At 42.2% G+C, this 23907-nt stretch overlaps 1 protein-coding gene across 10 annotated transcripts in view; it reads left to right on the top strand.

Annotated features, from left to right (window-relative positions):
* Window positions 1-23907, top strand: part of TOX2 (TOX high mobility group box family member 2) — a 258281-nt gene that overhangs the window by 230202 nt on the left and 4172 nt on the right. For all 10 annotated transcript variants that reach the window (XM_083444020.1, XM_083444016.1, XM_083444015.1 and 7 more), the window contains 3 exons: window positions 12146-12226; window positions 17153-17560; window positions 19752-19882. In XM_083444020.1, the coding sequence (XP_083300146.1) occupies window positions 12146-12226; window positions 17153-17560; window positions 19752-19882 (620 nt within the window). The remainder of the gene's footprint in view (window positions 1-12145; window positions 12227-17152; window positions 17561-19751; window positions 19883-23907) is intronic.

Below are 23907 nucleotides of genomic sequence, written 5' to 3'. Positions count from 1 at the left end.
TGACAGCACTCTTCCATTTATTTCCAGACTACTTCTCCCAAGGCTCTGGTACTACTGGGCTTATCCCAGAAATATCCTTAAACCATTCTGCGTATCTTGTCAATCACCACATTCTGCAGTTGTGCCTTTAGGTATGCTTACTGACAGCTAGTTTTATTTAAATGATAACTTCAGAGTGGTTCCCATTTACAAGATACCACTCATTTTTACATTTGCAAGCCTCAAATTTATTACTTCTAGCTCGAAGTAGCCTGGAGCAATGCAAGGCCATTTAATTATGCTGATACTGCTTTTCTTGATAGGTTTTCCCCTGTTGCTGCAAAAGATATGGCCATTGCTACTGAAAACGTCCACAACCCAATGGTAGACAGCATGCTGTGCATGTAGAAGATCCCAGTCTCAGTCCTGGGCATCTGCAGGTAGATCTGGGAAATGGTCCCCTGCTTAAAACCACTGCTTAAAACTTACACAAGAGCCCATTACTCATGCTCAGGGAGGCACCATAACTCAGGACCCAGAAGGTTCAACACTTGGTATCTCTAGTTAATAAAAGGGTCAGGTAGCAAGTGATACAAAATACTTCTGCCTGAGCCTAGAGAGTTTCTGCCAATCAAAAAAATCCAATACTGAGGTAGCTGGACAAATGATCTGACGCGGCACAAGGTGATTTCCTATTTCCCTTTAGGGCAAGGCCTGCAGCTCAGTGGTCAAATGTGTGCTTTACATGCTGAAGACCCCAGATTCAATCTCTCATTTTGGGCTGGTTGAGCCCTCTGTCTGATTGTTTGTTGCTGTGTTCATATAAACTGAACAGGGTTCATCCAAGTAAGCACTTCGGTTCTGTACTGTTTGGAGTTGAGTGACTCCCTTATGTACACTTCCGCCAGCGAGAACCCAGAGTGCGCCTCAGTTTTCTGTGTAGATGAACTCCAGAGGAATGTGCATGTTAGCAGAAAGAGCATACCTCTATGAATCCTACATCATGCATGTTATAGGGTCATGGCTAAGAGACTGGGGCTTGTATCCAGTGTAGGGCTAAGTAACTGTCCCATCCATGCAAAGATTTCCACTTGTGCAATTGCACCCCCCCCTGCTTTTCCTGCGCGTGTTCTGCAGCCCTCCCCAGATCTGCTCTTGAGACTTGGGGGGAAAGGCAGAACAGGTTTAGGGAGCACACGGGGGCAGGGGGAAGGAATGGGGGAAGTCCTGTTGTCCAAGTGCGCTCTTTGCATTCATGGGATGATACAGATGTAAATCATGATTAGCAATTGCCTGTAAAAGCTAAATTCACAATTGAGTGGTTAGTCTCTAAGGATCCACCGCACTTCTTTTGACTTCTACTTAGAGGTGGAAGAGCTTCGGCTTTGTTCAACATTAGCATGAACTGTTCTTGAGTTCACTCTTCTTTGAATATCTCTAAGGATAATTAAATGCTGTTGCTTCCTCTTCAGTTTGATCCTCCTTTCTCTCTTGGAACAAGCTAAGGTTCTGAATTGTCCCTTGTGTGCAAAATGCTAGAAGGGGAAATGTCTGAAAGTTTACTTCCTTATCCAGCATCTCTGGTTCCGGCAGTTTCTCTCCACCACTGCGTGTGGTACTCTGCCACAACGAGGTTAAAGAGGAGAGTCACGTTTATTTATTTCATGAATGTCTCACTTCCCATGAGGCATTCCAGAGCTGTTTAAAATATAGGAATAGCATATTAGAATCATAAAATTATAGAGCTGGAAGGGACCCCAAGGGTCATCTAGTCCAGCCCCCTGCAATGCAGGAAACTCCATCCCCTACCCAATTTGAAACTGGACCGGACCCTTTTTAGCTTTGCAAATGTGCAAGCAGTTTTTTGTACTGCACCACTAAAACAGTTACATATGTAAACACAGTTAAAACAATACCATATGCAGTAATTTATATATATTATGTGGTGTGTGTGTTTATAACAAGTAATTTGAGGAGAGAGCAGCTTGCTTTCTGAAACTGTTTGTGGGCAGAAACAACCAAGCCTGAGGGCAAGAAAAGCTACATTTATCATAGAGGTGGAGAGCCTCCTTTAGCCTAAGGGTCACTGTCTTTTCTGGACAACCTTCGGAGGGCCATTTGTCACTGTTGTGGGGGGCCAGAGGCAAAAGTGGGTGAAACAACAAATTGAATTTTACCTTTGTGCAGTGGGCTTGTTTCTGCAAACAGTTGCACATCCTTCTCTGTTCTCCATCTGGACAAGCAGAAGGCACTACCAGAGTTCAAGGACATGCTACAACCAGGGGAAAGCATGGAAGGAGGGCGTGAAGCAGGGCTGATGAGGGGAAGAGGGTGGGTAAAATCCTGAGGGCCGGATAGAGAAGCTTGGAGCAACACCTTTGGCCCCTGAACTTGAGGATCCCCACCTCTAATTTATCTAGGAAGCACAGTCTGCAGTCCAAACTAGGTAAAGGTAAAGGACCCCTGACAGTTAAGTCCAGTCGCAAACGATTCTGGGGTTGTGGCGCTCATCTCACTTCACTGGCCGAGGGAGCTGACGTTTGTCCACAGTTTTTCCGGGTCATGTGGCTAGCATGACTAAGCTGCTTCTGGCGAAACCAGATCAGTGCACGGAAATGCCGTTTACCTTCCCGTGGGAGCAGTACCTATTTATCTACTTGCACTTTGAGGTGCTTTTGAACTGCTAGGTTGGCAGGAGCTGGGACTGAGCAACGGGAGCTCACCCCATCGCGGGGATTTGAACCGCCAACCTTCCGATCGGCAAGCCCTAGGCTCAGTAGTTTAGACCACAGTGCCACCCGTGTCCAAACTAGTCAAGACGTTAAATGCATCTTTCCATTCAATGCGCAGGTTTTAAAAAATGCATGTGGCATCAGCTAAGAGCTGCTTATAATTATTGCGGCTTCAGCAAGCATGGATGGAACTTTTAAGAGGAGGGCGTTCTCACTTCCAGGTCACAACCCAGGAGGAACGGATTAAATCCAACTCTCTGCACTTGCAGCAACCCTGATAGCTATTAGCTCTATCCATCTGATGCTTCTTTTGCATCTTTTTAACAGCTGCATGTTAAATGCGAAGATTTAATAATCACATCCAGTTTGGTCCTCAGTTCTCTTAGAAAGTCAATGACAATAATTAGCTTTTTGTTTTCAGTAGCTGGTAGGTGATGATGGCAGGATTTATGTCCTGCCATACCTTATGTTCTGCCCTAATCCCTGTGATACAGGAGGAGAATTTTAAAGTGAGAAGCCCAGTTTTCTTAGCATTCATTAGTTACACTATACAGCATTGCTCTATTTGAAACAAGCAGGCTGGAATCCAAAGTTTACCAATAACAGCTACTCCTGTCGTTCAGCATGTGTGCCTGACACAGAGCGGTTCTGTGGGCGTCAGCGGGGTTTGGAATAATTGTCTTGTCTAATTAACTGGTTATCAAAACGGAACATTTCATTATGGCACAATTACTAGTTGCTTTGCTAAGATACAGAGGCGTCAGGATTGCGACTCTGACATATGCTTCCATCAACTCTGATTTCTCCCTCCTCCCAATAATCAGTAACATATTTGCTCCCCTCTGCTCCTTCCCAACACCCACCCAGTCCCTTAATGACTAATGAATGCTCCAGCTGACGAATAGAAAAATAAACCCACAGGCATGGCAGATTATCTGGGGAAACATGCAGAATATTTATTTTTTTTAAAAAAAATATATCTTTAAATCTGATAAATGTCTGGAATTAATATCTCTAGGGGAATAGATGATTAAATTAGAAAGAAGGCTAGTTCAGTCAGTATTTAAATGAATCTCCTTGCAAAGCTCTTTTAACACGGATGGTTTTTAAGCAGCCCTGGTAGGAAGTGCTGTTCACATTTTGCCCTGGATTTTCAGGGTGTCAAGTGGGATTTTAGCCACACACTTCCCATTATTAGAGTCAATAAGATGCCACAGTAAGAACAGTTTCTAAACACATACATGTTAACACATACAAAGCAAGTAAGTCTTTCTGCAAGTGAAAGCTTGTCAGTCAGCACAGTTGTTTTAAAAGGGCACACAGGTAGATACTATGCTTTCATATACAGAAGTCAAATAAGCAAATTACCAGATATGTCTTAAAGGCAAGGACGAGATATAATAGCATAAAGGGTTAAAACGATAGAAATAAAAATATAAGCAATAACAATCTTATTTGTTAGAGTCTGCAATTCTAATATTAATAGAGAGGAAGGCAACAGAACTTGCAGTTGACTGGGGTTTAGTTTGACTTTGAAAGGAAATTTCACTTTTATCTACCAGACAGGGGTGGGGAAGAAATGAAATGATCCGAAGTGGCAAAACTGTCTTATGCATTGTGTAATCAAAAAAGAAGTGTGGAATGTTAACTCTTAGAACAGGAATATTCATTGCTAGATTGTCAACAAAGTTTTTATTGTTTTATTTAACTGCGAAAGGTGGTGGGCCTGTTGTGGGAAAAATCCCACCCAACTGGCTTTTCGATCTCCAGCTACATCCTCCACCTCTTTTTATGTCCTCAGCAGGTTGAGCAGGAAGGGGAAAAGCAGAAAGGGGGAAAGGTCCCCTGCAGAATCTTGTGCTCTAGCTCTTAACTGATTCATTCCAAGCCTTAAATATAGGTCCTCTGGAAAACATTCAACATTTTCTTCAGTTGAGTGCATGGTAAAATCTAAACTATGTGCTGCATGTTGAATCATTTTCGTACTGCAGAGACTCATGTGGTATTCCAGTTTGAACTAACCATCTGGCTCTCAATCAATTACATTTAAATCAGTGTACCACAAAACCACAATGAGTGTGCCCTTTTGAGGATCCTGGAAAGAGGGTATTTTGCAATGCTATAAACAAAAAGCATGTTCTATTGGAACAGAAGGCAATCTTTTAATGGTTTGAAATGCAGAATCTGTATCCATTTGGACAACAAAGAAGAGAAACTGGAGAAGGTTTCTATCTATAGTTGAGTCCCCCCTTAACTTGCAGAAAAATAATGAGGGATCAAGCCAGCCTCATAGCTGATGCCCACGCAGCACTTGCCAAAGACTAGCAGTGGGAGGTTGAATTGGGCTGAGCAGATGCTCAGCGGATGCCTTCCCCACCTTTGAGGTGATTGCTGGAAGCTGTGCTTGTCATAGAAAGCCTGCCAACCTCCTCCTTACCTATAATTCTTGCCATTAGTTGCCAGATAGATTAAGAAGGAATGGTAGGAGGGAAAGAGTGGGAGGTACGTGCACACATGCACAAAAGGGGCAGGAGGGTACACGTACTCCCTCCTCCCCATCCCTTCACAAGTTGTGCATGTGTTCGTGTGTAATGCATACTGTGTGTTCTTTTTGTGCATGACACTTGTATGCATTTGCACGCACATACACACAAACATTTCTATTTTATTTTTTGCAATAGGTGGAGTGTGCTGGTACAGTTGCAGTCTTTTACTGAGCACATATATGCACAGCCCACTGTGAGTTATTGTGCGTGCCCCCTTTTATTCTCTACTATAGTTACATACCAAAGCAAGAGTCGAAACAGTATTAAGAAAAAGCAAGGCCTGTCAGAATTGTGGGTTTAAAAGATATATTGACATTTATATTGACACTCATATTGAGGGGCTGTTCACGGTTAGCATTGTCAGATTCACCTGCTCACAAACATATGATTATGGTTGTTAGGAGTAAAATGTGAAGGCAAAATGTCTTGTAGCCCTCAATACCAATTAAAATAAAACAACAACAACACACATTCATTCAGTTCCATCCTATTGGTGGGAGGAAGGAAGGAACAGGAGTGCTTGTGTATCCTGGAGTGAGATGAAGTCCTTCAAGAGAACTGAGCTTTCACTTCTTGCTAGCTCCACCAATTAGCTTATATTTATAGAATTAAGTTCCAGTGCAGCCCAGGTAATCTGCCCGTAATAGAAATCCCAGAGCAGTGATCCTTGATATATTGGGGCCGCACCAATATCCCTTAACAGATGGTCTGCGCGGTTAATTCTAATAGTGCCACCCACCTTTTAAGGGATAGAGTGGGGACTGAATCTAGCCCTGCCTTTCTCCCTTTTTGCAGTCCAGAATGGGATCTCTCTCTCTGTGTGTGTGTGTGTGTGTGTGTGTGTCTGTGTGTGTGTGTGTAAGTAATTGTGTACAAGGATCAATAGTTCAGGACTTTAATCAAAAAATTGTCAATTGAAGCTTAAGGCCCAAAGGCCTCGTTTGTCAAACAAAAGAGTTTTATATTACTTGAGTGAAATTTTTAAATGGAGACAGGAAGGGCATCCCTCTTGGATGGGAGCTGATGCTTGAAGCCAATGGTACCACATGCCAGTGACCACATGTAGGTTGATGCCATGCATGTGCACACCTTTTCTTTTGCGATGCTGCTGGTAGTGGGACTTGTGGAAGACTCCCAGTGGCATGCCAAAAATCAGTGTGTGCAGAGTTTGCATGACTGACTTGTGCACACAAATGGTAAACTTCCATATTTGCAAAAGGAGCCAGCCTCACCATGGACAGTCATGAGACTTGGCCCAAGGAGAATGTGGTCAAAATCCCAAATATAATTCAGCTGCTAAGAGCAGTCTGGATGTAGTTATAAGGTCTAAAATTAGTAGCTAAAACCATATCACCTTCCATGGCAGGTTTATGACTCATAGCTCTATTTTTACTTTACAGATGGACACAGATTACAGAAACACTTTATTTATATCCGAAACAAAATGCATGTCTTTCAGTAGATCTGTGGAGCAGGGCTTCAGTTTTACAAGCCCAGTTTGGTGCTACTGATTGAGTACTAAAACATATATTTTTGCTGATACTATTTTGACAAAAGTTCTAGTCACACATTCCTTTAGTGCCTACAGGGCAGCCTTGCCCCTGACTTTGCAGCCACTTCCTGGGAAAATGGCAAGTGGCTCACAACTGCCTGTAAAGGAAGTGAAATGCACAAGCTCCTGCTCATGGGTAGGGATTACATGCAATTGGGACACCTTGCTGACAACGATGCACATGGCATGCTTATTTCTGGACAGGGATGTGTCTTGGGGAATGAGGCTAAACAGTTGGCCTCGCTTTACAGTGACTGCACAGTTCCACTACATACAAGAAAAGCATGAATAGAGCAAAAGGCGTATTTATTTTGTGGAACAGAAAATTCCAGAAATTCCATACTTTCCTTTTGCCAATCTTGATTATTTCGGTCTCAGCACTGAGCAGTTAAATGAGTAATTTTATAGAAATCTAAGATATGCTTTAAAAACATCTTCCATGGGATCTTCATTCATTTGGATAAACTTGAGCGCCATATTCTGTGCCTGAACTAGGGATTTTGCTCTATATGTTTTAAAGAAGGCATTTGCAAGTGCAACATAAATATCTCACTGGCAATTTATTTGATTGTATGGAACACAGATGTCGCCCTCCCACTTCCTGTTTGCTTGAAGAAGAAAAGAGGACTCCCAGATAGGGCTGTGGATCAGATTCATCCAAGGCCCAAATCAAATAAGGCTGATTCAGGAAATCAGGGCATTGGTCGAGTCGGGTTGAGAGACCCCAAGGTCAACATGGCTCATTAGGCTTCTGAGATTGATGCAAAGCTTGAAGGGGAGGGGGCTTAATGGAGAAAGAAAAAGCAGGCATGGGGCAGGGAGGAGAACTCACAAAAGGGAGGGACCTACTAGGCAGCTGCATCTTCGCGGGAGAGGGGAATGGATGCTTCTCTCAGCCAGCCTCTCCTTCCCACCAGACTTCTCCGTCTTTCCACCCCAGCTGGTTAGCAAAACGATTTGATCTGCCAGTTGCTGATCCTTGCCAAGCTGCAATGAAGCCCTTCACAATGGAGTAGAATCCCGCAGGGCTGAATCTTTCTGCTTAGCAACCCACTCCTCCGTCTGGAAAGGGGAGGTGAGGATGGAGCATCTCAATCCACCCCAGCCTCCCAATCATATGTTGAGAATAAGGTTTTAAGAAGCCTTAGCCCTACCCCTAAATTGCTTTGAGGATGGATCTGGGGCAGGGTGGTCGGCCCCCAGGTTGTCACAGGACACAGCGGCCTGTTCCTGGGGCCACAGATCAGGAAGCCTTTGCACAGCCACTTGGGACACGGGTGGCATTGTGGGTTAAACCACTGTTCCACTTGGGCTTGCCGATTGAATGGTCGACGGTTCGAATCCCCGCGATGGAGTGAGCTCCCGTTGTTCAGTCCCAGCTCCTGCCAACCTAGCAGTTTGAAAGCACGCAGTGCAAGTAGATAAATAGGTACCGCTCCGGTGGGAAGGTAAACGGCATTTCCATGCACTGTTCTGGTTTCGCCAGAAGCGGCTTAGTCACGCTGGCCACATGACCAGGAAAAACTGTCTGTGGAAGTGGACGAAAGCCAGCTTCCTTGGCCTTTAAAGCGAGATGAGCGCCACAACCCCAGAGTCGTTTGCAACTGGACTTAAATGTCCTGGGGTCCCTTTACCTTACTTTTAGGTAAGGGAAGGTTGATAACTGCTGAATTGGCTGGCTGTTAATATTTCATCCTTCAGTAACCAAATATCGTAATTTTTGTCTCTGAACAGTTGATATTCTGCAGCTCATTACAGCAATGAACAGTTAATTGCATAACATTCTTGTAAGGCCAACATGAATGATTATGAGTTGAAAATGTGATTTTGGCAGTAATATGCTATCAACCTGCTACAAAAATCAATAAGTAAAATGATCATTCTTTAACAGTGAAGATTTTTGTATTGTCTCTTTCATCCCCGGCTCTCAATATACTTTCGGCGTCCACCTGTCACCTTCAACAGACATACACACACTTCTGGGTGGAAGAAATAGCATTTGCTGGTGGTACTGTACCTTGTGCAAGAAATTTAGGTGTTACTTTCTCTATGTAGCTGCATCTACATGACTGCTCCAGGTTGGAAGTATATCAAGAAACTAAACCAGCTCTTTGTGGTTTGAGCTGTACCCTTGAAAACCCAAATCTGACTTGCAGATGTGCAACAATGCTTCTTATATAGATGTTTGCATGGTTTAGTGTCTGCACTTATATTGATCAAGATTAATAACATGCTTGCCTTCCTTGCCCTGAGAGCTTTAAAAGGCTTTGGAGGAAGGTTTCGTACATGAAAATAAGTATCCATATCCATGAGTGGCTCATGTAGCCCTTTGAAAAGAAAAGACAAAAGTTGAAGTTGTCTGTTCCCCACACCAGTTCCTTGCCAGCTCAATAATATTTTCTAAATTTACTTTTTTAAAAAATAATAATTCTTTTGGCAGTGCATTATGCTTCTTAAGTTCAGCATTATACACCAAACCTATTTTGTTGTTTTTAATGGTCTCCTTCGGTTCCCCATGTGCCACAGTAAGGCTATCCCCTTTTGTGTGAAACTGAACCGCCCTGAGACTTCCAGGTATAGAGCGGTGTATAAATTCAATAAATAAATAAACCAGAAGCTGTGGGAGATCAGATCTTGTCAGTTTCACTACTCCTTCAACATCTGGGACATGAGCAAAAAGCTTCAATTTAGGACAGTGGAGTTCAGGATTCATTCCCCTCTTACTGTATTTCCCTGTTATGTTTGAACAGTCATAAGATTATCTACACTAGGACTGAGAGAATGTTCTCCAGAGGCAACTGCACATGGAACCCACGGAAATGCATGATTAATCTGATTAATAGATTCCTCACTATCATTTCATTTACCTGTTTGTCCTGGATTTAAGAGTTTGCTGCATATGAACTTCAATTCAGTTTAAGATTATGAAGATCAAATGTTTGTTAAGCTGCTACTTCTCACATTTTACCTTGAGAAACAGGATCATTATCTACAAAAAACTGCAACTTCTCCCTGGAGCTAAATCTGTCTGAGTGTAACTAAAGTAAATTTTTAAAAGTAGGAAATTTATTCACTGACAAACCTGATATCCTCTTGGGAGTCTTCTGAAGAAATTGGGGTGGGTTTTTGAAGCTCAAATTGGCTTCACTTGTTAACCACAAAGCAGGTTTTTTTTCTTGTTAAGAAGTTTGGAAACCTTCATTTCAGCTACATATAAATGGCCTAAATCTAGTTTTTATCTCATGTAATTTTTATGCAAATGAAAACATCCCAATTGCTGAGATGTTCTAATAAGATGAGGACAGCTGGAGGAGTTTTTTTTAAAATAAAAAGTCTGTTTTCCCAGAATGAATATTAACATTGGGTTGCTGCCCAATGTTAATAGTCAAGTTTTCATTGGACTCCTCTCTTGATAGTTATGCTATACAGCATTTGACATCACAAGTATCTGACTTTGGATTAGGCAGCTACATTTGTCCAAAACGAAGCGATTTGGATCCAGGCTTCGTCACACTTAGAGTTGTTGTTGTTGTTGTTTAGTCGTTCAGTCGTGTCCGACTCTTCGTGACCCCATGGACCAGAGCACGCCAGGCACTCCTGTCTTCCACTGCCACCCGCAGTTTGGTCAGATTCATGTTTGTAGCTTCGAGAACACTGTCTAACCATCTCATCCTCTGTCGTCCCCTTCTCCTTGTGCCCTCCATCTTTCCCAACATCAGGGTCTTTTCCAGGGAGTCTTCTCTTCTCATGAGGTGGCCAAAGTATTGGAGCTTCAGCTTCACAATCTGTCCTTCCAGTGAGCACTCAGGGCTGATTTCCTTAAGAATGGATGCGTTTGATCTTCTTGCAGTCCATGGGACTCTCAAGAGTCTCCTCCAGCACCATAATTCAAAAGCGTCAATTCTTCGGCGATCAGCCTTCTTGATGGTCCAGCTCTCACTTCCATCACACTTAGAGTAGACCCATTGAAATAAATGTTACATAATTTAGTCCTATTTATTTAAGCAGATCTGACTTAAGTGTAGGCAGTAAGTTGAGCTCATGTTTCATTCACATTGTAAGCTCTTAACTCACCTGGTCCTTATTAGTTATGAGCTTAAACAGAAATTCATACCAGTTCTAGTTACAGAAATGGTAATGATGCATAACATTATGGTTTGTCATACTTTACAAAGTTAAGTTTACTTCTTCACTTCTCTAGGAACTCCTCTAGAAGCCCCCTGGTTGATTTCAGGGCAAATGAAAAGGGTTCATATCATTGCCAACATGAAGCAATATAGCTCATTTCTGTGGTGGCTTTACTCCTCTATTTGAAAAAAGAAACATTCAAAAAGTTCACACTCAGAGATTTCTAGCTTGTCAGCCTCCAAGCCTATAAATCCAAGTCTTGGATGGGGTGGGCGTTCTATCTGTCAATCGAGTGCCATCATGACATATGAAACATAAGGCTATGTATTTTAAGGAATCTATCTTATCACCATAGATTTTCTTACCTCGAAAACACCAGAAGGACAAGGACTATGAACATCATGGTTGCTACACAGAGAATCCTGTCCCTTAAAATGTTGCAAACGGCCCCAGGATGACTCACATAATGAAGCAAATCACAAATAAAAAACTATGCAAAAACCAACTAAGCAGTAAAACAATACAGAAAGGAATAAAGAAATTCTAGCATCAACAACAATAAACTCATCTAATGTAAACTAGAAGCTATAGCAAAGAGCATTTTTACCTTCCTACAGAAGGCAGGGAGATTGTAGGTCAACTGGATTTCCTGGAGTTTTGTTGGATAGGGTCTTCCAGAACCCAGGTGCCACCATCAAGAAGGCCCTGCCCCACTTACCCACCCACCTGTTGCAGATTGGATATAGGGAAGGACGTCTCCTGATGACTGCAGCATGCAGTTAGACTTATAGGGGATGGTTCTTTCAGTAACCATTTCAGACCATATTTTTTTTTACACTTTGAACAAGACCCAGAATTTTGACCACTTCAAACAACAAGTTAAGCTATCTCATGCACTGCAGAAGCATACAGATGTAAAACAAGATAGCACAATCTATAATACACAATCTATAATATACCATTTATTGATTTCAGGTTCTTTTTAATTGTTTAGATATGGTGGTTTTGATTTAGGCCCGCGTTCTGTCTTTGGAAATTGCAGACCAATTGCAGTTTCACATCAGTCATACATGAAGTCTACTCTCGTAACAAATCAAAGCAGGTCACAGTCCCCTTCAGGAATATGCAAGGAGTAAGTCACAGCACAGTCAGAAAAGTACCATCCTATTCTGTTTGTTTAATTAATATTCTTTTCTTGGGCTTTTCAGGCATATAAAAGGAAAACTGAAGCAGCAAAGAAGGAGTATCTAAAAGCTCTGGCAGCCTACCGGGCCAGCTTGGTTTCCAAGGTAACCAGACTATGTTTCATACGTGAATCGCTATGGATGTGGCAATGATAAATTAGTTGCAACTCGTGGAAGTCTCTGGGGAGGAGCAAGTTTATAAGAAATGCACTGTAACCGTGCTATCAGAACTGATTTCAGTGTTAACTACCTTCTGCAAGAGCAAAGCGAAATACTTTGTGGCATGGCTCAAGGATACATTGTAGGGATGCCAGTCTCCCCCTCTTACAAAACAAAAAAAACCCACCTGGTTTACTGTAGTATATTGCAATGTTTAGAGGCAGGACTTCTGGGATTGCTCCCTGCTGTCACCAGAGTCATAACTTTGATTTGAAGGTCTGGGTTAATACTTGTTTACCCACATAATCAAAGACAGATTGGATCATCTGCAGAGCGATCCCAAACCCCTTAAAGCAAGACGAAACATAACTTTCATTAGATGGTTTTGTCCACAGTCAAGCCATACTGGAGGTTTTGTGTTCTTCGCAAAGCTGTCAGCTCTTTGTAAGCACCATTATGGCATGGAAGAGCCAAGGCCAGGTTTCGTGAACTTTGCATGCAGCTGATATGTGCTGGATATACATATTTACCCCTTCAAGACTGATTTGCAGCAGCAGAGGATCTGGCCTGGTGATTAGGGCCCAGAGAATTCTGCATTAAATAAATCAATTTTAAAATAATAATAATATCAAAATCCCATCACCATCATTTTATATATTGCATTACTCTGTAGAATGTTGGTGTTTTTGTTAGATTCAGGAGTGGTAGTAGCAGGTGATTCAAAGGGAGAGAAAGCTTCAGCTGGGGTGTACCAGAAGGTAAACAAAAGAAACCAAGAGGTTGTAGAAGAAGTGACTACAGCCCACTTTCTATCTGTTCCATAAGGAAGAATTTAGAAGATTTTTAGGTACATTAACTGCAGCTTGCTATGTCTTCCAAACCCAACAAACTGTGGTTAATCCTAAACTTCAACCAACCAAGTTTATGAAGCTGATTTGGACGGCAGGCTAACCTGTGGTTAATTGCAATCAAAAGCGTACTATCTCCTCCTTGTGGCCATGCTAGGGTGATGGACGGAGTGTGTGAGCCCAATGCTCACTACATCTTTTAGACATGAATCTTTTCGTATGGCACAGTAATTCAATTTTACTAGCAAACTAGAGCATAAACTAGCCCCTTTCCAGCCCTGGGAGGAGTGCGGGGAACATTCACGCAACACACCTACACACTGCAGCCGACACACTAATGTGTCGCAACACACAGTTCGAAAAGCTCTGGCTTAGTCTTTTCATGACATCCAAATGCATCTGCTTGCCTACTGTTAAAAAGAGAATGGTGCACTAGGTTGACTTCCATTAGATCCAGGGCATAGCAGTGGGAAATGTATGTTGAATAGTTGCTTTGTTAAAATAGGTTGGGCAGGATCCTACATCTAAGGAAACAAAGATGGGGAAGGGATCAATCAATGTACAGCTGTGATTGACATCTTTGATCAAATATATTTGTACATGATTGTCAGTTCATTTGTGCACTTACAGTCATGATAGTAAAATAGTTCATGTGACCATGAACAATTCCCTGGCAAGAATTGTGGTTTTGGCAAGCATGGACCTCTGTTGTTGCCTCAAACCCAGAAAAAATTTGCAAGTGATACTGGCCCCTCCTTCCCAACATATGCTTCATATTATTTCGTACTACAGTGGTGCCCCGCAAGACGAATGCCTCGCAAGACGGAAAACCCGCTAGACGAAAGGGTTTTCCGTTTTTCAATGCGCTTCGCAGGACGAATTTCCCTATGGGCTTGCTTCGCAAGACGAAAATGTCTTGCGAGTCTTGAGATTTTTTTTCGCTCCCCACCCCCTTTTTCTAAGCCGCTAATAGCCTTTTAGCAGCTAATCCGCTAATCCCTTAAGCCGCTAATAGCCGCTAATAGCGCTAATCCGCTAATAGGGTTGCTTCGCAAGACGAAAAAACCGCTAGACGAAGAGACTCGCGGAATGAATTAATTTCGTCTTGTGAGGCACCACTGTACCTGCAGATTGTGAATTCTCAGTATCTGATATACTGAGTGGAGGACTTCATTTTTCAAATTTCATAGGATTAGAAGTTAGGAATGCCTTCTATCCCAAAACATGGGTTTGGCAGAGAGAGCAAGACGCTGCCTCTGACGAGCCCATGGAACGTTTGCTGCTGTTAGGATCTGGATGTGAGGAAGAAAAGTGGGGGACTAGGTCTGCTACTGTAGAGAGGCAAGGAAACTAGGCACTGGCTTTTGATGAATGACATAGCAAAGCAAAAGTAGCTGGAATTTTATATAAATTTGTTTAGAAGCAGAAGACACTATTAAATGGAGTGTCAAAGGAAAGAGTGGAATGGAATTGGGGAGTAGGCCTTGAAGGGTTAAGATTGGCAGGTTTACTCTGTAAATATTTTTGTATTTCTGAATACATCCAGTAGGTGGCTGTTGCCCTATATACCAGTGTGGCTCATTTGCTTTGCGGTATTGTTTTTCTTGTCCATAGTAATGGAAGCATTTCTGTGCTGAAGTAGTATTCTGCACCAGAGCCAACAACTATCGCTACCTGATGTCACATAGATGCATTATAGCAAGATGAGAAAGAGTGTCTGATGGAGCAATAACTCGTAATGGTGTGGCTGATTAGGTGGCAATGGGAATAGGAAAATAAGAATTATTATCTGCTAGAACAAAGGAGACACTGAGATATAATAATGATTTTTTTAAAAGTATATGTGCTGGTAATCCATAGATATTCCTTCAGTGGCCACTGTCACCATGTTCTATGAATAACAGATATATTGGGACAAAGGACTTTTTTCAGCCTCATGGCCAAGCCTCCAGGAGCTGCATGTCAGCAATGGATGGGTCCAGAATGAAAGTGGGTGTCAGCAAAAGTGAGCAGAGCCAGAACTTTTCATTCCACCCCTCACTCATGCACTACACACATCTCATAAAATCCTGAGGGTCGTCTGGTCTTGCAATGCAGGAATCTCAACTAAAGCATCCATGACCAATGGTCATCCAATCTCTGCTCAAAAACAGAGATAGTTTCTATGTGTGGCCACTGATTTACTTCCATACCCTCCACTCCACCTGCAGAAGAGGACACAAGTTTGCCTATGACACAGAGCAAATCCTTGCACACTTTTCCATGTGGGTCAGAAAGCCCGCTGGGCCCAGAAAACCCTGTTGGCACTCCTGGCTAAAGTTGTGAAGGAGAGAACTGGATGGGTAGCCAACCTACTTCAACAAGAACATAGGAAGCCACCTTGCACTGAGTCAGGTCATTGGCCCATCTAGCTCAGAACTGTCTGCACTGACTGGCAGCAGCTCTCCAGGGTTTCAGACAGGAGTCTCTTTCAACCAGGTATTGAACCTGAGACCTTCTGCCTGCAAAGTATGTGTCCTACCGCTAAGCTGCCACTCTTCCCCTGTGCGGTAGGCACAGTGCTTCAGAACCACGGAGAGCTCCCAGCATCAGTAGTATACAAGCGGCCAAGCCACGGCTGCCATTTTAAAGTGAGTTAAAATTGTGCAGAATTACATTTACTTTTTCCCTTTGAAAAAAATAATTAAATAATTTTAATTTCAGTATAATTAAAATAGGGGTAAACATGTACTTCATGCTGTGGAGTGAGCACTGAGGAACGTTGCCTGGGGAGTTAACAGAGCCATGCTTGAAGGTTAAGAGCTGTGGCAAAAAGGTCAAAAAGGAAATAATCCGAGTCCCTTTCATTGGTTTAAGTGTTTAAAAAGATTCATAACTGCGCTGAATGTATTTAAGGTTGGATATTTTGATATTGGTATTCTGTTCATGCTGCATATAATTCATTGGTGCAGTATCTCGCCGCATTTAGCAAAGCAGCAATAATAACTGTTGTGGGCTTTTTTAAAAAAGAGTTTTAAAAGGTGACTTTCATATTTAAATAAATCTGGAATGAGGACTTTGAGAGAGAGAGCAAAAAACCCCCACCATCACCCAATTATCTTTGCTAGCAAATGCCTTAAAATCTTGTCTATTGCTTTAGATAGATAAATAAGTAATTTTTTAATGTTAGAAAATCCCTGTACAGAGTGGAGCAGGTGGCATAGAAGATAGCAGACACCAACAATCCTTCAGTTTGGGACTGGGGCACCTTCATTAGTTACTTAGATGCTGAGGCTACCAGAATTAGAAATTGCTATATTCCCCTCTATTTTATTCCATCTCCATCACTGCCCAGATACCTACCCCCTGCCCTGTATTTTTCAACTCTGAAGCTACTATAGTTCAGTAGAAAGTTTTTGGGTTTTTTTTAATAGTTTTGACCTCATTTCATCTCTCCAATGCATCATGAACTTACTGGGCGGCCATTGAGATGCTGCTGCCCATTTTGCAATCAGTAGCACCATGGTGATTTTTGTGAATTTGCAAAAGGCAATAATTGTAAAACAGCTGATGAGTCGATAGTGCAGCATAATTTAATAAGCAGCCTTAGATTTGTCCATCCTGGGCACTATTGGCTACTCTGACTGGCAGTTGATTTAGGGGGGTCTCAGGAATCCTTTAAGTAGAGTGGCTAAGGATTGGTCCTGGGATCTTCTGCATGCATAACACGTACTCTACCACTGAGCTATGTTGCCTCCTCTCCACTGCTCCATGCCACATTGATTTCCATTGTGATATTTATTTATTTAGGCCAACTGTTATTGAACTTCAAGCACTGGAAATACGTGTTAAATCATGCATTTTACAACTTGTTCTTAGGTTTCCTTGCTTAGTATCATCTGATAGGAGGGGCAAAGTTTAAAAGGGGAGAGAACTGTGCCTTTCAGTTATTCGACAAGTTGCGTGTACTTAATTTCAGTGACTTGTCCTTCATTTGCAATCTGTTCTATGTGTTTGTGTGGTTCCTCCTCCCACCGTTTTGCAGAGCTCAGCTGACCAAGGGGAGACAAAAAGTGCCCAAACCAACCAACCTTCAAAAATGATCCCACCGAAACAGCCCTTGTATACGATGCCACCACAGGCCTCATCACCCTATCCTGGCTTGGGCTCCTTCTTGTCCCCAGCAGACCTGCAGAGCTACCGTGGACACCCTCACCCCGGCCTCTCCAGGACCCTCAATTCCAAACCCATGTTGCCCAGCATCAGTGCCTCGCCACCCCCTTCTTTCCAGATCAGCCCCCCTCTCCATCAGCAGCTGTCTTTGCACCACCCACAGAGCTCCATCCTCAACCAGTCCCTCAGCATGCAGCAGGTCCCACAGCAACCCATCTTGTCTCCTTCCATGGCACTACAGGTACAGCCCCCAATGAACTCTTCACCACCAGGCCAGCAGGTGAGTGGCTTGAGCCCTAAATTACAGTTCTTAACCATGAATTCTGCACATCTGGGTTTTGCGAACTTGTGGGTGAACTAGACACACTCCTCAAAAGATCCATGATTGGGGTGTCCCTTGGCTAATTGTTTTGCTAATCGGCAGCCCCCACTGGGCTGCTTTGAAGACTGGGGAAATGGTGCTTTGGAAGAGAGTGACCTACTTCACCCTTACATTTAACGATTTATCACAAATTTGCTGGTCTTACTTTCTTTGTTTGTCCTTGTTAACACTCTGGAAAAGCAAGCCATGATCCCTGGCAAGAATTGTGGTTTTGGTTTGCTCAAGCAAACTATGGTCAGCAAGCCCTAGAATAAACCTTGATTGCATGATCCCTGATTTGGACGTGACGCTAAGCCAAAGGTCATGGTTTGTTTTTCCCATGGGAGGAGCAAAGATAGTGAGATAACACACATTCATGACAAACCATTAACTATGATTTACCATAATGTGTGAACAAGACCACTGTTTCAGCCTTTCCTTCCTCCTATGGCTTTCCCCCCATGTGAATGCTACCCTTCCTCCAACTGCTGTTAGCTCCAAAAGGGGTAAAAGACAGGAATAGCATCTTTTGCTGTCTTTTCCGCTTGTTTAGCTAGTAGTGTGGGCTAATTTACACTGGGGGAAAGGCACGGGAGGAAAGGCTTAAACATCTCCCAGAGCATAATTTCCCGGATCTTCAAAGGGGCTACCCATCAGGAACCTCCTGAATCACATCAAGTTGGCACACCCAAGACTACTTTTTCAAATGGCGCATAAAGGCCATTAACTGTCATTACTTTTTGGGTTGCAATAATTTGAATCCTAGAATAAAATGCATCACCTTGTTGTGGGAGGTTTCTATATACTGCCCCAAAATAGAGCAATATATTAGCCAGGCACCCCAAAGCACCGGTGGCAAAAGCTCAATATTGCTGCTGCTGTGCTAACTAATGGAGATTTTGGCAGTCAGGAGTTCTTATATTGTAAAGCATTTCAAAGTTATGCCCCTCATTTTCAAGTGTGTGGGTTTGTTCATCAAGATGGATCCAGTGAATTTATCATTTAGAGTTCGAAGGTGAACAGTTTATGTGTTCAGGACATCTGTCATATAGGTAATTGGATACATGGAGAAGCTTCCATGAGCAGAAGCTTCCATGTTTCTGAACTTCTCAGAATTGGTATTTTCCTTGGATCCTGAGCTGCCTTGCATTTGCACCTGGTTGATGTCAATTGGGGGTGGGGGTGGAGAGAATTAGCTTTATTGAAAGTCTTCCTTCTGAAATGTCACATCATGGTTATCCATATTTTGAATATTATAATAGCATAATGCTCCTAGCTTTCTTTTGGGGATTGAGAGTGAGAAGTGATCTGCAAATATGAACATTTTTGTCATGGTTTCTCACTGTGGTAGTTTGCAACGTAGTAATTTAGATCAAAATCTTCCAACCAGCTTCAAAATAATTATAGCGAAGTAGAACTAACACTAATTAAAGTCAGTTGAAGAGCTCTAAAGTAGGTGAACTTGGAAATGGAGTATTTTGCATCACTGGTCCAAATAAAGCTTAATTTTTATAAACCTTGTTGCTTGAATTCCTTGTTCAGATCTCATCTTGTCCTAGTTAATAGGTGCTGCTCATTTGATTATGATTAAACCGTACACCAGCATCTGCAACAGCATCTCTCATTAGACTGTCTCTCAAGCTTTTTTGGAGTCAAAAAGGTGTCATCAGATGAAGCAACAGTGCTTGTAAAGATTCTCCTACTTTAACTTCAACTACTTTAATGCCTTAGAGCAGTGAGAAACACATTTCTTTTGGGGAAAGTGTTTATGATTGCAAAGAAACAAAACAAAAACATAGATGCAGGCAAAAGTATCTATATGTCATTGTGCATAATATGGGCAATAAATATGGAATGAATTTTTCTCAAAACATGACCTTGTAAAACAAGGAAGAGAAAGAAAGCAGCTGATTTCTTTAGAGAATAAACATCCTCTTGTATATTTTCACTTTGGTCTTGATTTAAATGAAGTTCTTGAACATATTGCTATCCATACATTAAAGCACTTTGCTCACCTGGGACTCTGTTTGGAAGTTATGGGTAAAGCCAGACTGTTTTGCCCATATCCTGTTTTATAACATTTTCTTTTCCTCTGTTCTTCCACGTTTAGGACTTCTCTCATATTTCATCTGAGTTTCAGAACAGTGTTGGGCCGCGATCACCTGCTGCATCAAACCCCCCAGGAAATACCGAGTGGGACAATGAATACCCCAGCAGAGAGTGCGGAATTAACCACTGCAGGCCAGTAGACAAAATAAGAAATTTCAGCATGTTTAGAGGGCTGTCTAAATGATGGAAGTAATCAAAGCACCATGTTTCAAAAACATTCATACTTGTTTTGCGCATGAGTGTTTTTATTCAATACCTTTCCAAGGAATAATGCTATATTGTTTTCAGAACAATTGTGTTTTCAGACTAAAGTGGCCCAATGTTAACTTGACAAAAACTCAACTCTTTTCTTTAGTCGTCCTTTCTTTTATGAGTTTGTACTCATGAACGTGTACCAAGAAAATAGTCAGAACTCATGTGGATATGTGATGTGATACTTAAACCGATTATGTCGGATTGAATAATTAAGGCATGATGATTGAGCATGTCTGCACCCAGAGGTTTTTGCTTTTGCATTTCCTCATAGCCCTCTATAACTTCTGCTAGCTGAAAGTAGTAAGACATCTGTATCTTTTCTCTTACCAAATGGCACATGTGCATGCTGGTTTTCAATGCTTTCAGTTCACTCTTTAGAGTTACTAGAAAACTCTTACTAGACAGTAGGAGGTACTTTCCCAAGCGTTTTGAAACAAATGAATTTCTCGGATCTTCTGTGGATCAGCTGTGCCTAGTAATCTACTTGCCTGCCTTCCAAATGTTCATAGTTTCTAGAATTAATATCAGAATTGGTCATTTGCTCTTGCTGCAACCTTCCATTCTTTCCCATTATTTTCTCCTCCATCTAAATCAGGTGAGGAAGCTGTGGCCCTCTAGAAGTTGTTCTGCTCCAACTCCCATCAGCCCTAGCATGCTGGGCCAGTGACAATGGATTATGGGAGCTGTAGTCCAACAAATATCAGGAGGGGGGGTCGGGGTCCACAGGCTCGGCATCCCTGCTTTAAGTAATGCACATGAACGAATGCATTGCAAGCCTGGGCTTTTTTTTTTAAGCAACCAATTGCACATGATTGCATCAACAATGCATTCAGTATACAAGCAAGAATCCCCATACAAAGTGTCACCATCCTGCTGGTGCTCATCTAGTTCTGAGCATATGCAGTGTGAATTTTCTTTATGATTTGCAAAAAAATGTAGGGTTGATCTAAATGTTGAGTCCATTGCTTCCTACCCACAAGACACCTGAGTCAGAATATGAAGCATTGCTTACAGCATGATATCATGTGAATACTCCTCTAGATAAAAAAAAAGTTCCTTGCATAATGAATACTAGCATGGCATGAAGAAAGCCAGTTAGGAACCATTCTTCTTGATACCTGCTTCCTATGTACAGAGCATTTTTTGATGTATGAAGAATAATTCAGTTCTGTCCACTAAAGCGGTGTAGCTAAAATCCATGTTTATCATCTCATCTTTGATTTGTAAGAATAAGGCTCTTCTCACTGATTGGCTACACATCTGTTTTCATATATTTCTGGGTAGAAATGCACAGAAGGGGAAGCTTAGCCTTTCCCCCCTTCAGTCATGTATCCATTGCAAACATAAACCAGTTTGACTGGCACATGTCATCTGCTTCCAATAAAGATTCTCATAAAGGATCCTGAGAATCACAGTTCTCTGCGGCAGTTTGGTCTTATAATCTCTCAGTACCTTTGTGGGGGGAAGCCCCACAATTCCCAGGGTTCCCTGGGAGGTGCCATGATAGTTCAGTTGCAATGTGGATTAAGCTCTGGGCTTTGTTTTGTTTAAGAAGACAGGAATATGTTATTGAAACTTCAAGTTTTATCTATGGCATCACTCCATCCAGAAATACAGCATTCATCTCTACTCTCTGTGGTCATCCAGTGGAGTTTCTGCATAGAGAGCATCTCCCATCCTTTCTGATGCACAAGTGAATATTGTACTGGTCCCTTAGGATTACTTCTGTCTGTTTTGAAGCTGCTTTGCTGCAGGGATCCCCCCCCCCCCCCCCCCAGTGTCCTCTTTGTCAATGTAAACCCCACCTCCCCGCCCTGCCACCAGGGGAAGCCTGAAAAGTTTTTCTTCCTATCCTTTGAGACAACTAGTTTCTAGTACCATAACAAAACAGTTCTGTACACATAAGGCCTAAAGTGTTACAACTTGGCTCTGTAAATTTTGATAGTGCTTAAATGTTGGCATTTAGAGGAGGAACTGAGCACCCTGTTTTCAAATGTTAACTGTTTAAAGGAAATGTTTAGATAAATACTGACCTTTTTTTAAAAAAAAAGTGGCCAACATTTTAAATTATAGCCAGGGATTGCAGGTGCTTAGGTAGAGGCTACAGCTTTTTCCCAGTGGCAAACTATTTTTATTTGGGTTTTTTTGCATATGTAAGATCCCAAGTTAAAAGGTCTCATTTTGCCTTACTGAGAAAGACTCTTGCTGAAGACACGCCACACTATGTACATTTAAAATGCATGGCTTCCCCCAAAGGATGCTGGAAATTGTAGTTCCTAGGATTATTTGAGGGAGAAACCATGGCTTTAAATGCATGATGTGGGTGTGACCTTGTCCCCACTAGTCAGAGAATGCATTCCATCCAGCCAGGTGTCCATCATTTCATCCACAAGCCCACTGTGGAAGCATACCAACTGTGTTTGGGTCAGACATACATCCTTCTTCCAAAAACTCATTTCTCCTGTTTGTAGCAAAAGCTGCTGAGCACAACTCTGATTGACTAGAAACAAGTGAGAAAGCTAACCCACGTCCCCTCTCTCTTTTCCAAACTGCTTCCTCCTGAAAAGGATAAGGGGGTGGGGGAGAAGACTCTGGAATTTCTTTCTTGCTTTTCCTTTTCTTAAGTTCCATCTGTATGCCTTCCCACCCCCAGCACCAGAGTGCACATTTATCTATTGTATTATTAAAGGACCAGACAAAGAGGTAAAGTGGCAAAAGATGCTTTTCTGAGGCAAGGCTGCCTTTCTGCAACAAGGCTGCCTCACCTTCGCCTCCATTAGGTGGAAATGGAATTTGGGAAATTCAAGGCCAGACTTGAAGGCCCCTTCCTAGAAAGAGAGGGGGAGTGCTTTTCCTTAAATAATCTGGAAAGTTCAAGAGAAGGAATGATTTTTTTGGAATGCCAGTGCTTAATGCTTTTTGAACTTGTGCAGAGGAAATGCTTGTTTGGGTCCTTCCTACTACACGTATCCACACAGAACTTGCTGTGGAATAAATAGTACTTTGCAGTAAGAAGAAACAGTGTGGTATGTTATTTTTATAATAATGTGGGAGGCAAATAAACAATTTAAAGCATATTTGGCATTCAGGACTTTTTGAAATGTTGCTGTTTCTATTGGTTCTATGTGATGCTGTTTGCAGCAAAAAGGGGCTAATTTTTAAACATTGCAAGTAAGTCTCTCTCTCTCTCTCTCTCTCTCTCTCTGTGTGTGTGTGTGTGTGTGTTTCTCTGTCTCTCTCTCTCACACACATACGCACTTCAGAAGGCAGGTTATGTAATGAGACACCTGTTTTGGGGCTGATGTAGGTTAGAAGCCTCTCTTACGTGCAGCTTCATTATATAGCTTAATATCAAAATAATATATAACCCAATATAAAAATTGCATTATTTAGGTGTATTGGCATGCTGAAGAATGCTAGAGTACCTTAATGAAACATGAATGCAGCAGGCAGGTAGCCGCTCTAAGGAAGGAAAACAAGCTCTTGGCATTCTGGCAAGATGCAGCATTGTGTGCACAGTGCCCCGTACCATTCATGATCAAAGCGCTCACGTTTCATGCCTTTGTCACAGTGAAAATGTCAGATTTCATGGTTTTATCTCATATTCCTGGAAAATCATATTTAAACCATGCAGATTAGGCTAAGGATGACAGAAAATCATTATAGCAGATTATGAGGTGAACTAACTTCTGCAGCAAAATTCCAGTGTGGGGCGTATATTTTTTGGCAGGGGGTGGGTGGGGGTTGCTGATGATTCTGGCATCCCTCACAATGTGTGACAGTCTGCATCAAATGTCATCCCTGGACGAACCGTGCTCACGGTCTTCTCGTATATTTGATGCTTGCAATGAACACACCATTGTTCTTTTAAAGTCAGCGTAATTCAAACGTCTGTTATGAAG

This window comes from Podarcis tiliguerta (genome assembly GCF_965153285.1).
Source record: "Podarcis tiliguerta genome assembly, chromosome: 6".
Lineage (NCBI taxonomy): Eukaryota > Metazoa > Chordata > Lepidosauria > Squamata > Lacertidae > Podarcis > Podarcis tiliguerta.
This window is presented reverse-complemented; position numbering and strand designations above follow the sequence as displayed.